At 31.0% G+C, this 14224-nt stretch overlaps 1 protein-coding gene across 4 annotated transcripts in view; it reads left to right on the top strand.

Moving 5' to 3' along the window:
* LOC129612490 (voltage-dependent calcium channel subunit alpha-2/delta-3) overlaps nucleotides 1-14224 on the top strand; it is a 79333-nt gene that overhangs the window by 6299 nt on the left and 58810 nt on the right. For all 4 annotated transcript variants that reach the window (XM_055526109.1, XM_055526108.1, XM_055526111.1 and 1 more), the window contains one exon: nucleotides 1591-1672. In XM_055526109.1, coding sequence (XP_055382084.1) covers nucleotides 1591-1672 — 82 coding nt within the window. The remainder of the gene's footprint in view (nucleotides 1-1590; nucleotides 1673-14224) is intronic.

The raw sequence follows: 14224 nt of genomic DNA, 5'->3' as shown, positions 1-14224 counted from the left end.
ATTACTACTCGAATAACAAATAATTTAATATTATGTAAATTTTTAATTATAATTTTATGTATATACGAGTACATATACGTATGTTAAAATACTGTAGAGAGTTGACATGGAGTTATTTTTGATTATACAGAATAGAATGCTTTCAAAAAAACAAAATAATGCTAGTGACGTTTTGCTTTTTTGGCCCCCCGCGAGTTATGAGAGCTGAAAGTTAAAATTTCTAAAACCATTAAATTTATACATTTTTATAGATTAAGAAATAAGGCAGGCAAAGCCAACTTGACAGTTATGAAGCCTATGAAATTTCCCGACTATAGTGGTGTATTATTGGTGCCAAATACTTTTTTAATTTTCAGTATATTTAACAGCAAAACAAAAATTTTTAAAAATTTTTTCCAATAAATTTTCCATTAATAGTAATTTACTCATACACGTTACTAACCTATATTTGTTTTATGAGAAGCGGTGTCTTGTAATCTGATCTTCATTTTGTCATTACAAAGCGTGGCAAAAATCGCAGGAATAGTATGTGGTCAAAAAACCTGAGATCAAAAGAATTAAAAAAATAATTAAAAAAAGTATTTTTAAAACAGAAACAATATTTAAACTGAAACAATATTCTTTAACTTTGATATTACTGTTAGATTTATACTTTACTTTCTTAACTTGTAACTTTTCTTCTCCAAATTTTAAAGCCTCGCCTTCACTTAACTATTAAATACTCCCAAAAGTTTTAGGTATATCAAGCCTACGAATGAAAATTTTAGATCAAGTTTAAAAAAATGAATAAAGTTCTTTTCAAACAAATTACTTATAATCAAAATTATGTTGAACATTCTGCGCATTTCGATATTATTCCAACGATTTTAAGCTAGTATGGAAAGTTTTATTTTCTTCTTTCTAAATAGAAAAGAGATTTTTTATCATAGTATAATAAAATTGAAGCGATTGATAAAATTAGTTTAAATTAATTAAATCCTATTTTTTTTAATGTTTGATCTCAGGTTTTCACTTGATAGACATATTGCTTCTGAGGTTTTTGCTACATTATGTTATATCAAAATAAAGATCATAATGATAGATTAGTTACATTTAAATATGAATATATAATGATAGGAATTTATTGAAAAAAATTTTTAAATGCTGTCATTGCCTTTATGAAAATATCTCTGAAATTAAAAAAATTTTTGACAACATCGCCAGAAATGGAATTACATGAATTTTAAAATGAGTATACAAAGTTGATTTTGCTTGCCATATTTCAAGAGTCATCAACAAAAATGTAAAAATTAAACGATTTTCAGAAATTTTAACGTAGAGGACTCATTATTCAGAAAGAAGGGCTTAAGAAGCAAAATCCTGCATAGCTGCGGGGAAAAACATTTGTGAATTTAGTAACTCCAATAAGTGATTTTTTTGCGATTTGTGTGTACATAGTTGCATAATAAAATTACATAATATACGTATTTTGTAAAATTATGGAAACTTTTTTAATTGCCATTGTTTTCAAAAATTCGAAAAAAAAATCATGTTTTATTAAAGTCATTGAATATTAAATTATCAAATATAATTTTGTTTTTTCTATTTCAGAGTTCACAATTGGGCCCTGAAATTTGGGGTTGATCTTTGGGAATTTGGTAGACAGTTTACAAAAATGAATGATATTAAAACTGTAAGTAAATTGTAGAAATTTTTGTGAATATAAAATTTTGTATTTCTTTTCCTATTTAAAAAAAAGACACTTTTTTTAAATACTAGAAACAATTTTTTCAATTCGAAAAATGATATTTTATTTTTGCGAGTATGTTTCTGCGCAACATGCTTTATCAGAGCTGATTTTCTTTTATTAACACAACAATATTAACAATCTTTTTACGTATTTTATTTTTTGTTAAAACTAAAAGGGTCATAATCATTTTGCAATGTAAAATGTTTGAAAATATCTTTTTTAAAAGCCGGGTAACCACATTGAACTTATCCTAAATTAGCATGCATTCCTTATTGAAATAATATCGTTATCATCAGATATGAGGCTGTAGGTGAGCAAGACAAGTACTATAAACGTAAAAAAATTAACTGTCCTGATTGTGGCAACATTTTTATTTTTGCTCCAATTATTAAGTACGCGTTCTGTTCCTGGTGCGTCATTGTATTTTTCGAACAAAGTAAATCTAACAAAATATATTTACCCTCGGACATAATATGCCGTCCCTCATACATTGTACTTGTGTAGCCAAACTACGCTAAACTAAGCATTAGCTAAGGAGAAAGCTTTTTTTTTAATTTTACTTCTGCATGCGAGTTCAATAGACCAGCATTATTGGTTAAGTGTTTTGTTAACGAAATGTAAGCCCTTTTTTCCCCGACTATAAATGCATATAATAAATTCAGTTAGTACTAAATTAACTAGAAATTTAGAACAAAGGTCATTCGATAAGTTATAGTGAAGACCCACAGCTTTTTTGATCGTGAGTAGGCTTCCTAAGTGGTCTTTGGCCAATGTTGAAGATATAGCTCGGAATTGTCCAATTCGTGGAACCTTATTATGTGACTCGATTTTTTTGAAACAGTTTTCGTATTCGAAAAAATGGTAAGGTAGTACCAGTCAATTTGAATGCTTTCATTTCTGGGAATACGAAAATTGTTTCACGAAAATTCAATTACATATGCAATAAGGCCTCTGCAATTGCCAATTATATTGAATACCGTCGATAATATATTGGAAGTTTGGTTATGTTCGGGGATTTTGGGAAACCGGGGGACCGAAACAAATAATTAGGAATATTCATACGAAAAAATTTTCTATTTTTTAATGAGAAGTTTTGTAATCGGAAAATAAATACTAAAGGATGAAACGATATGGAAAACAGATGCTTCGTTCCACGAAAGCGGACAGAAATTCGTTTACTCACTTATTTATGAAATATTTTCAATATAAATTATAATTTCACAAGTGACTTTTAAAAAAATTGAGGTTTTTAAAACTATTTAACTTTTCTTTATGTATTGTTTTTTGAAGAAACATTTTCTTTTTTGAATTTTGCAGTATGATGGTTGTTGAAAAAATTAGTTATTTTTATTTTAAAAAGATAACTAAACAATAAAATTAATAAAATAACGGTAAAAAATCGCAATCCATGTTTTCTGGAATCAAATATGCAGATAAAATATGAATACTTAAATAAATTCAAAGATTTTATGGTGTTTAATCTGCTAACAAAGCTTCGAGTTTTAATCAGATGACCTGTAAGAGTAGATTTTTCTCCCAGATGGCAAATATCTTCTGTATATTCTCTTTCTACTTAAACTAAACATCTAGAAATGTAGCCGAATATTTTGCCATAATATGGCGCCATTAATGTGGGCTAAACTGAGTTTTATTTTCAGTTCTTTATAAACCAATAAAGTTAAATTTTACATGTCCCTTCACTCTGCAAGAGATATGAAATTGAAGTGACTCGTCAGTCTTAAAAGCAAAACAAGAACCGAGTACACTAAGAGAAACTAGCTTTTAGAATTTTTTGTTTTTTTTTTTTTTTTATAAATGATAACTAAGAACATGACCGTGTATCTCGCCAAGTGAGAGGGAAGTGAGTGAATATTATTTGTATAACGTAATTTTCGAGTGAGAAGAATTTTTTCACATTGCGTTTTTCTAAAAGATATAGAAAATTTAATTATTATTGATTTGCTTTGTTTTTAAAAGTGATAGATTTAATAGATATTTTTAGAAAGAGTGTAAAAATCTAATTGAAAAAAGAGTAGTATTATTCGAAAATAGACATATTTCAGTACGATGTTTTCAATATTTTCTAAGATATGCCAAACTACTATTGAAGTTGTGTGGCAACTACCAGAAAGAGCCAAGCAATTTCAATATTCACTTGTGTGAAATTTCAATATCACAGTTTTTGAGATAGAGGCCAAATAGCTTTTGAAGTTGTATGGCAGCTACCAGAAGGAGCCAAGAAATTTCAACTACTTTTATCAAGCAAATCGGATTTACTTATATAATATTTACTTATTTGAAATTTCAATACCACAGTTTTTACACTTTCTGAGATGTAAGCAAAAACGTTTGAAGTTGTATGGCAGCTAACAGAAGGACCCAAGCAATTTCAACGATTTTTATCAAACACATTTGCCCTATAAAATATATTTACTTGTGTGAAACTTTAGCATCAAAGCTTTTATAGTTTCTAAGATATAGTCAAATAAATTTTGAAGTTGTGTGGCAGCTACCGAACCAGTACCCCAATTATATCTAATTTAAATAGAGTTCTGGCATTTGTTATAATAAATCATTTGTGAAAATTTGGTAAACTAGCTCAATTAATTTTTGAGTAATCTTTGGACGGACGGACAGACAAAGCTAAATCAACTCAGAAATCAACGCTGATTAAAAACATATACTTGAGTCTGTATCTCAGACTATTACTTTTTAGCGTTACAAACGCTAAGGCAAATTTAGTATACCTTTCGAACATAAATACGTACGCGTATAATGAATATTCTTATTTAAAGGTGAATAATAAGCGAGGCGAAAAATCGAGACACGCAATTTGCTTTTAAGTAATCATTCAAATGAAGTAGAAACACTATGAAAGTACAATAAAATATGAATAGCTAGTCTTATAGTTTTTTTATAGAAAAAAGTGAAGCTAAAATTCAGAGGGTCTTTGGCAAGTAAAAATGTTGTTTTTCGTATTGCCATCTCTGAAAAATATTAAAATAGGCGAAAAAAAAGTTGTGGGAAATTGGAAAAAAACTTCGATTTTAAATGCTTAATTTTTATTATATGTACATACAATTTTTATTATATGTAAAAAAAATAATTGTATACATTAAAATAGGAAGGTTAAAGATTGTACAAAAGAGTACATAAATTATTTTAAGTAAAAAAGATTTAACTTTATACCGTCCGTATTGTGTATGCAATAGGTAGGTTATGTGATAGCAAAGAATTTTGCACATCGAGTTTTCTTTCGGTGGGAATGCACTTCTCCATGGTATGGAAGTGTAAATAAACTATTTTTAGCAACCTGTCGGTCTGTCGGTCTGTAAGTCTGTCGGTCTGTCCATCTGTCGGTCTGTGTGTGTACGCGTGTATATCAAGTTCTTCTGAACCGATTTTGATGAAATTTTGAATGTAATTTTTTTTCAACTACAGCACGGATTGATCAACTTTTGGGATATATCAGGCCTCGACACCTAAACCTTTCAAAGGGCCTGTTTTTCCAAGACATTATACAATATAATTATTTTTCTTAACTCACACAATTACCCCTTAAAATTGAGCATTATATTAACCCCTCTTTAAATTAATTTTTGCTTCATTTCAGACTGCATAAATCGTTAATCCATAATATATGCAATCCTAGAAATAGTTTCGTTTATGAATGAAAATAATTTTAATAGTGCGGTAGGTGTACATAGACTGTATTTAAAAGCAGTATTTTCACTTGTTGAAGGGAAAAGTGCTACAATACAAACCATTGGTTTGACTCAACTTTATTTATTTTAAATACGATTTTTAGGTAGTGCAAGCGAGATAGAAATAAAGATGCTCCTTCTTTAAGTATTTCTAATTCATTGAAGCATATTACAAATTTTTAAATTTTATGAAAACAAAATATATATATCTCAAGTTCGGCTGAACCCATTTTGATGAGAATTTATCAGATCTTTTTACGGGCCGATCTTACATTTTGATAATTTTTAAGAAAATATTTAAGATTTTCTTTAAATTTTATATACATATAAGCTTCTCCGGACTGAACCAGAAAGCACGTCACTTCTGGAAGAAATAAGATGTCTGCAACTGAGCTTCTTCTACGGATTAAATTTAGATTTTGTGCATATAAGAAGAAATAATTAATCCTTGTAATTTAGTATTTATAGGTGTTAAAACAATGAACATAAGTTTTTCGGGAATATCACTGCGTGATACGTTGAATTAATTTATATTAACGTTGACATTTTAAAAAAGGTGAAATGTTGTTTCCATAAAAGACTGGCTTAACATGACTATTAGTGCATTTTTGTTTTATATAAAAAAATATGATGTATTTTTTAACTAGTTAAGTAAAAGTGTTACACAGAAGATTATAAAAATTACTTTAAAACACTTCTTTCCAATTTTTAGGGATTTTAAATTTGACTCTTAGTAGAGTTTTGGTTTGTATCGGAATTCCCGAAAAAGCCCGCCAGTTAGTTTGTGTAACAATCAAAACTCAAATATCAAATTTCAGGGAATTTCATTAATCCGCTCCGTAGATATGGTAAAAAATGTAAAATCGGACCCCAGTCTGGTTTCCGAGTCCCGATCGTTCCAAAAAATGTATATGTTAATTGCTTTAATACTCCAACCTTAAGTTCGGAGGTCGGATAAGGTTTAATAAGGTCGGTAACAACTTAACTTAATGGAAATTTCTTCATGCAACTGCAGAACAGATGGATGACGTAATCAAAGGAACGAGTTAAAGCAGAAAAATTAATTAAAAAATTTTTCTCCTCGAACTGGACTCGAACCAGTGACCTACCTCTTTCTAGGCGGACGCTCTACCAACTGCGCTACAGAGGCATGAAGAAACAACCTAAAATGTCAAGAATTTGAATATTTATAACTCTCGCATATTTTGTGCTGAATAATCTTAAATTTTTTTTGCGTGTCCTTTTTCCTAAAATATTATGTTTAAACTTAGTTTTAATTTTAAATAATCGATTTTTTCAATACTTTATTGTGCAAAGCGTATGTGTCTCATTGAGTTTAATGAAAGTCCGTGTAATGGTGCTGTTTGCTCATCGGATTAAATGCGACCATTTTGTTATAACAACTTCAATCGTAAGATTGAGCAAAAAGTTGTAATAATTGTTCACCAAAAATTCGCTGAAGTATTGAGAAGCTGTGAAAAGTCTCACGGCTTCAGTCTTTAAAGGAACTGTGTTTTATGCAACGTAAGAACCAAATCTTTGCATTAAATGTTCTACGTAGTGAAATTAAAGTGTAACGGTAGGGGTTGCATTGTTCGTTTCATAAAACCTAACAACTATACAGTAATATTTTTCTCGCGATTTTCCTCGCAAACTCAGCAGCTTGACGTTTAATAGTGTTCAATTTTCGAGATTTTGTCACTACGGATTGAACTAATTCCTCATGCTTCATTATGTCAACTATGACATGCAAGCATAAAGTTTTGTATAAGCTCTATCTACCTTTCAGTGGTGAAATGGCAAACCAAAATATGGATCTCTCCTAGGGCGTCAAAAATAAAAATACAAAAAAGTAAAAGCTATAATGGATATTCGTTGGACAGAATTTTTTTAAACTGATTTTTTAGCTCTCCAAAAAATTTGAATCAAGTAGAAATCACACTGTTCTCAACTTTATTGAGCAGAGGACATATGTAAAATAAAACTTGAATTTAAATTTTTTTAAATAAAGTATAAGAAAAACTTTTGAAGGTTTGGCATTATATTGTTGGAAATACTATCAAGTTTTGTATTTGTTTAACACCAGTTGTTTATTGCAACAGTTCTTGCTTTTTTAACGCGATTGATTCTTTTGTCCTTATGTAATTTCGTATATACATATATGTAATTTTATTCATATTTAGGGCCTGATCGTCTATCTCGCTATTTTACTTGTTCTATGCCGTATTGCTTACAATCCACACCAAATCGGTGCAGTGAGCCGCAGATGACACCATATGGTGTGTTGTCGAACGCATTTCCCAAACGTGTTGTCAACTGCCACTTTCCTTGCTTTCAGCGTGTTCCCGATGCCCCCCACTGGACCCTGTAGAGCGAAAGTAGTGGACTTTCTCGACTGATACGCATACTGGAACTCATGCGAGGAGCTGACTCCGAATGTTACCGAATATACCTGTCAACCAATTTTTCCATCGGCTTCAATAGAAAAGAGGTAAGACTAATTTGATAAAAAGACATAGGGTGGTTGCTTGTTCGCTTCCTTGCGTTCGGAATGTACGTCACCTTGGCTGCCCTCCACAATAGTCGAATATAACCGTACGCATAACTGGCACAAAAGATCTCCAGCAATGCCTTATCAATATGTTGAAAACCCTTCTGAAGGGTGAAAACAGAACGCCTCCAGTCATCTCTCTTGGATCAAGGAGCCCTTGTTTCAATTAGGCACCCAACGATTTCCGAATCAGAAAAGTCTGTTAAAGCCATTAGTTCCAACGTCTGCTTCCCGTCTTCAACAATAGTGCCATCAGGTCGTTGCATTAGGTTGCATTAGGTGGTATATGAAGGTATTGCACTGCTGGAAAGCTCTTCTATTCCCTTGTAGAACGCCTTCCATAAGGCCCGCTTCGCTTTCCTTATCTCATTATTGTAGGTCGCGAGTAAGCGTTTATACTCTTCCAACTAACCTGACGTCCTGGCCCTATTGAAGAGGTTTCTGGTCTTTAGTCTGAGCCTTGAAATCTCCTCACTCCACTATGGAGACTTCTACTGCTGTGCCTCGGCTTGATAGGACAACTTCCATAATAGGTATAAGTAAAAGCCGTTGTAAGGCCACTACTAGCCAATTTCGATGGCCACCATGGTCCTGACAGAAGCAGGCACTTAACGTATCCTATCCATGAGAAGCGTTTCAAACAGGCTCAAGTCTGTGGGCTGAGGAATTCATATTTTTTAGTCTGTTACTATATATAAAATTAAGTAAGCGCTCACCTCTCCTACTTATAACGGTGCGGCTCTAGACGATGTGGTGGGCAATTACCTCTTTCCCGATTTTCATTTGGAAGTTCCTTCTTCCATAGAAGTCCACTAAGCGCTTCCATTTTCGTCTGGACGATCAATGCCTCCCGGAAGATAGGATGAGCATGCTTCACCAGTACAGCCACTTGATCCTAGGAGTAGAAGTTCGGAATGGGAAGATATTTAAGTTTTTTACTAAACAATATGCAAGTCTTGAGCCTGCCCTATTTGATATATCATATAATAACTCACCTGCTATCCTTCCTTTTTGCTATCCATCCTCAGTACCCTCTAAAAACTCATCTTGAGGCTAGGGTTTCGTTTCCCCATCTGCCGAGAAGTTCATCCCAGAAGATTGACGGTGTTTTCAATTCCTCCTCGGTTTGTTGGATCATTGGTTCTAAAGGATCCTGATTATCCAATTGAATCGAAGGCGCCGAAAGAAGGGTTTCTTCTGCTGGCGTGAGAAAGAATTCCTCTTTTGCTTCAGTTGAAACAAGTTCTGGTTTCGCAGATCTTCGAGCCGCCCTGTCGGTATTTAACTTGTTGACGCTTTTGTTATTCTGTTTTTTGTCTTTATTACTATTCTTGTTGTTTCCACGAGTAGCGCGGAAAAGTAAAGTCGCCCATGGCAGAGTCCGGCATACCATGGGAAGGCTTATTTAAACTGGAGACCAGTAGAGCGGTATCCAGAGTCCGCAAAACGACTAAGCTCCCCCCAGCCACGCAGACCCCGCCATATACTGTTTGACGACTGTCGTTAGCTGACATATAGATATCAGGCTAAAATTTATAAAGTAAGGGATTCACCGCGAGGCATGGTCACGACACGAATATAGGTTTTGCCATCCGCCAAAATGCGGATTTCAAAATTTTTTATAAGCTGCCAAAAATTTGATAAATTTAAAATTCGTGTCGTTAGTTGGAGTCCTGTAGAATATTCCTTAGCATTTGGTGTCGAATATATTAGACTTTAACATTAATGAATCTTGGGGAAATTTCATTGTTCTGGAAGTTTTTTGAATATATATTTTTTTTTATTCCAGCATTCGATTGTTGAGACATAAAATGTAAGGGCATAAAAAACTTTTAAATTATGATTATCGGTCTTCTTACATATATTGAACCATAAATTTTTTTTGAATATTGCAGAAAAATATTGCATATAAGTTAGACACTGTGATACACGCGCATAACATTAGACACTGAGGTCAGCATAATTTTTATGAGAATATTATTAAGTATTTTTCCTGTGAAAACTTTATTTTTATAATTTCTACAATAAATGCCTAACAAGCATTTTTAGTCATTTAATTTTATAATTGTAATACTTATTTAATAATCAATTATTTGCTACAAATATGTTCAAAAATAATAATTAAGTTTAGTTTAGTTTTGTTATGATAATTAAATACATTAACTCAATAAAACAGACCTCAGTGCGGGAAAATATTTTTTTACAGGAAATTGGACTATAATTTCTTACCTATAACTTATTTTCTTGATTGGACAGTAATAACTTAACTGGAGCAGTTAGGGATCTGGAAATACAGAACGTTATCACCGTGGGAACATAACGAGTTAGTTGCAGATAACATAAAAAAAGTGATGGTAATTGTACCGCAGACGTATCTAACGAAAACCTATAAGAAGCATTCGGCTCATAACGTGAGCACAACATCAAAATTCTTCATCAAAGTTATAGAAGTGACTAAAAATATTTTTCGACGTGAAAAATAGCCGAAAACCTATCATAATTTATAAAAGCAAAAATAAATATGGAAAGGAAAATCGAAGAAATACAAGATGAAACATGACTGGCGCACTTAACGCCCGATTCAACATGATAAAAGTATTGCAAGCTAAAATAGAATCGTTAGAAAATACAAGAACACCGACCCAATAATTCTCCTCGTCAGGACCAGTAGGTCCAAAGACAGAGCTGGAACTAAAAGATATTTGCAAATTTCCAGATGCAGTGAATGAGCTCCAAGTGTTCGATGGAAACCCGACTCAGTACGTATCATTGGTCGATAAAGTCGAAAGCATACTGGTAGATTAAGCAATCGTAAGACAAACCAATATAGAGCAATATTACAGAACATTCGCAAAAAAATTCGGAGCAATGCGAATTGTGCTTTAATATCACACAATATATTTAACAAGAGCTGGGACGGAAAGAAGGCATGTTTATTCCTTCATTATACTGTCAAACAAGATGTCAGAACAGTAGTACACCAACTATTCAATTTAACTCAGAAGAACCTTAGAATTGACGAATTTTATGCCAACATCAAACATCAGCTGTCCCTGATAACCAGCAAAATAAAAACTAAGAATTTCAGTAATGACACGTCACAAGGACTAAGCGAAACATATTGGAATACGTCATAAGAGTGTTCATAAGAGGGCTAAACGGAGATTTATCAAGATCGCTCATCATTCAGCGACACTAATCCTTACCAGGGGCGTATTCTTAATACCTCGAAATCCGGAATGCCAACCCAAGTGACAATTTTCAAGAGTAATACCCTAAAAAATTGACCAAAACTCCCATAAAACTCTCATACACTCCAATAATCTCATAATTTGTTTTTCTTTTTTTGTTTTTATGCAACTCTCATAAGGTTCTTATAATAATACTTAGCACTTAAAGTGTTAAAAATTCTGCTACTCTCATAGCAAAACTATGTTACGATAATTTTAGTATTGTAATTTTTCCTTATCTAAATTCTAACACTAATGAGACTGAGAATTCTTTTTTTTTGAAAAGAAGTCCGAAAAATATTTATTGTACAGAAATTATTAAATTAAAGTTAATGAAATACAAAATTATAGTTTTATTGAATATAATAAAGCTTTAGTTGGAATTTATGCACATTAGTATATTTATTTTTTGTTTAACAATTCTTAAATTTTAAAATTTTGTAAAAAAAAAAAGAAATAAGATATTATAGGATTAAAAAATATGCATAAAATTTTTTTAAATTTTAATTATTTTTAGTTGGCGTTGCTTTTCTTCGAAGTACAATATCAACTTTTATTAATAAAATTTTAATGCCAGCAGCTTTTTGATTTATAATCATGGCAAAAAAAAATATTTTAATTTCTCATATTTATAATTTTACAATATTAAATGTTTGAATACATAATTTATTGATTACATATCATATATATAGGCATATGTATATTTTGTTTCGTTTTTGTTAAAAAAATAATTATTAAGAGCGGAATAGATATATATTTTATAAAGTTCGAAGTAAGACCGATAAATTTATTCTACAATTGTTAACAACTACAATGTAGTAACACTATTATAAATGGCTTGTGAGAGTTTTGGTATACCAAAACTAGTATTATGAGAGTTATATACTTTAAATAATCTTTTAATGGGAGCTTAACTCTCATTAAAAGAATTAATAACTCTAGTAATTGCGCCCTTTTGCTCTTATAAAGATCTCATTAGGGTCTTTTAGTGTTCTACAAGACTGAAATTATAAGAGTAATATTCTTGAAGAATTCTTCATATAGCTCTACAAGAGTCTTATGAGATAAAAATTGTTACTTGGGAATGTACGTAGTATAGCGATACACAGTAAGGGCTCAAGCAACAGAGTGATAGCCCCAATAAATTCATTTTCGAAGAAAAACTCGTCATTCAACCAATTACTGTCAAGAAGCTCTTATTATCAACAGCTATACATTTACAACGGATACGCGTTCAGCGAAACGAACGAAGAAACACTCGCCAGACCAAGTCAGTCCATATATGTTTTGTATCTAACTTTAAAACAGGAAACCAACTACATACAAAACTACTAAAAATAAAATAACAGACGTAAACCATGAATTGAAAAGTATATTGGCATACTTGAAAATTTATAGGAATTGGTGCCAATTCCGATGAATAAAAGATTTTAGATTAGATTTTCAGTTGTTAATTTACCATTTAATAATGTTAATTTAAAAGAACACATTTATCGAAACGGAATTTTCAAACAAACACCTTTATGCCACAATAATTTAAGTATAAACAAGATTACCTTTACTTATTTAAAAGCTGATTTTCTTTTGAAAGAAAGAAGATCAGCTTTTCGATTTCCTGGGAAACAAAGAGGATTTTTGATTTCCAATTTAAGTTTACAAACACCAACTACTTTCTTTAATTAAACAAACCCTGCATCATACTAATTCAGTTACTTGTTTTTATATTATATCTACGTTAATGTATCGTGATAAGTTTTTCTAACTGTAAAAAGAAATATTTTTCAAAACAAAAATAATAAATTTTTTTATACACAAAAAATTTTGTTTAAATATAAAAATAATAATAAATAATGGAAAATAAAATTATTAGATTTAGATTTGTAATTTCATTTATTTCCGTAAGATTTTTACAAAGCATTAAAAACATAAGCTTTAAACTATTTTTTATGATTTACATCGATGTGGGCAGGTTTCATTCTATACTTGTCACGCCATTAAAATTGAAAACAAATTTTGAAAATGAACAAAAATATTTATATCAGGGGTTTTAGTCGGTCATTGTTTCACACTACAGGAGCATCTAGTAATTTACTATTTTGGTGTATATTATATTAATAGGTTAACTGATATTCTTCTTCTTGGACCTTATAATTTTTTTTGCTCATTTTGTTTTGCATTCTTGTTTGCAAGTGTGGGGTAAATTCGAAAAGGGATAGATGCAGCTTCAATGTAAAACTTGACATGACAAAAATATCACAGTCTGGAACCTTCTTTTCTTGTGAATCTATGTGTTTAAACTGCGAATGTATAGCAAAATGACTTTTCTGAATCATCTTTTTTTTATTTTTTTGAAAAAAATTTTGATTTTTGCCTATTTTCATTTCAAGTTTTATATGAAGAAATTGATATTTAGAATTTCGTGACCAATGTAACAAAAATTCAAATTTATTTTTAGTTAAATATATTTTCGAGTTTTTTCCGCATTTTTTTGAACCGCCATATCTGAGGCTTGTCGGGCAACATATCTGAGAGAACTGAGAGTAAAAAATGATAATATACAAATAAAAAAAAAATACTGCTATATTTTTGAGTCAAGAATACACGACATAAAATAAAGTTAACAAAAATTTTATTAGATTTTAAGTTAGAATTTAACCCATCATTACATACCATATCATCTATGATATCACCAAATAAGGGAGCGATTGTGTAGTCAGTGACGGACGGTTCATATGTGCAGAGTATGCATTTTCAGCGGGCGACAAAAAGCAGGATCGCCATTAAAAACTTTAAAAAACCATAAATTTAAAAAAAAAATTTTAATACAAATTTAATTCAATTTACAGCGAAATCAACTTGATAAAATCTACCTACATACAAACATAATATTTTATTCCTAATAATATAAAAAATGTGCATGAAAAAAACGGTCAGTTACGCAAAACACTAAGTATTGAGCTTCATATATTTTCCTTTCGCACCGTACAATGAAATGTTCATAGAATGAAAA

The sequence above is a fragment of the Condylostylus longicornis genome, unplaced genomic scaffold (genome assembly GCF_029603195.1).
Source record: "Condylostylus longicornis isolate FDR11 unplaced genomic scaffold, ASM2960319v2 ptg000072l, whole genome shotgun sequence".
Classification (NCBI taxonomy): Eukaryota; Metazoa; Arthropoda; class Insecta; order Diptera; family Dolichopodidae; genus Condylostylus; species Condylostylus longicornis.
Note: the sequence above shows the minus strand (reverse complement) of the source record. Positions and strands in the feature narration are given on the sequence as shown.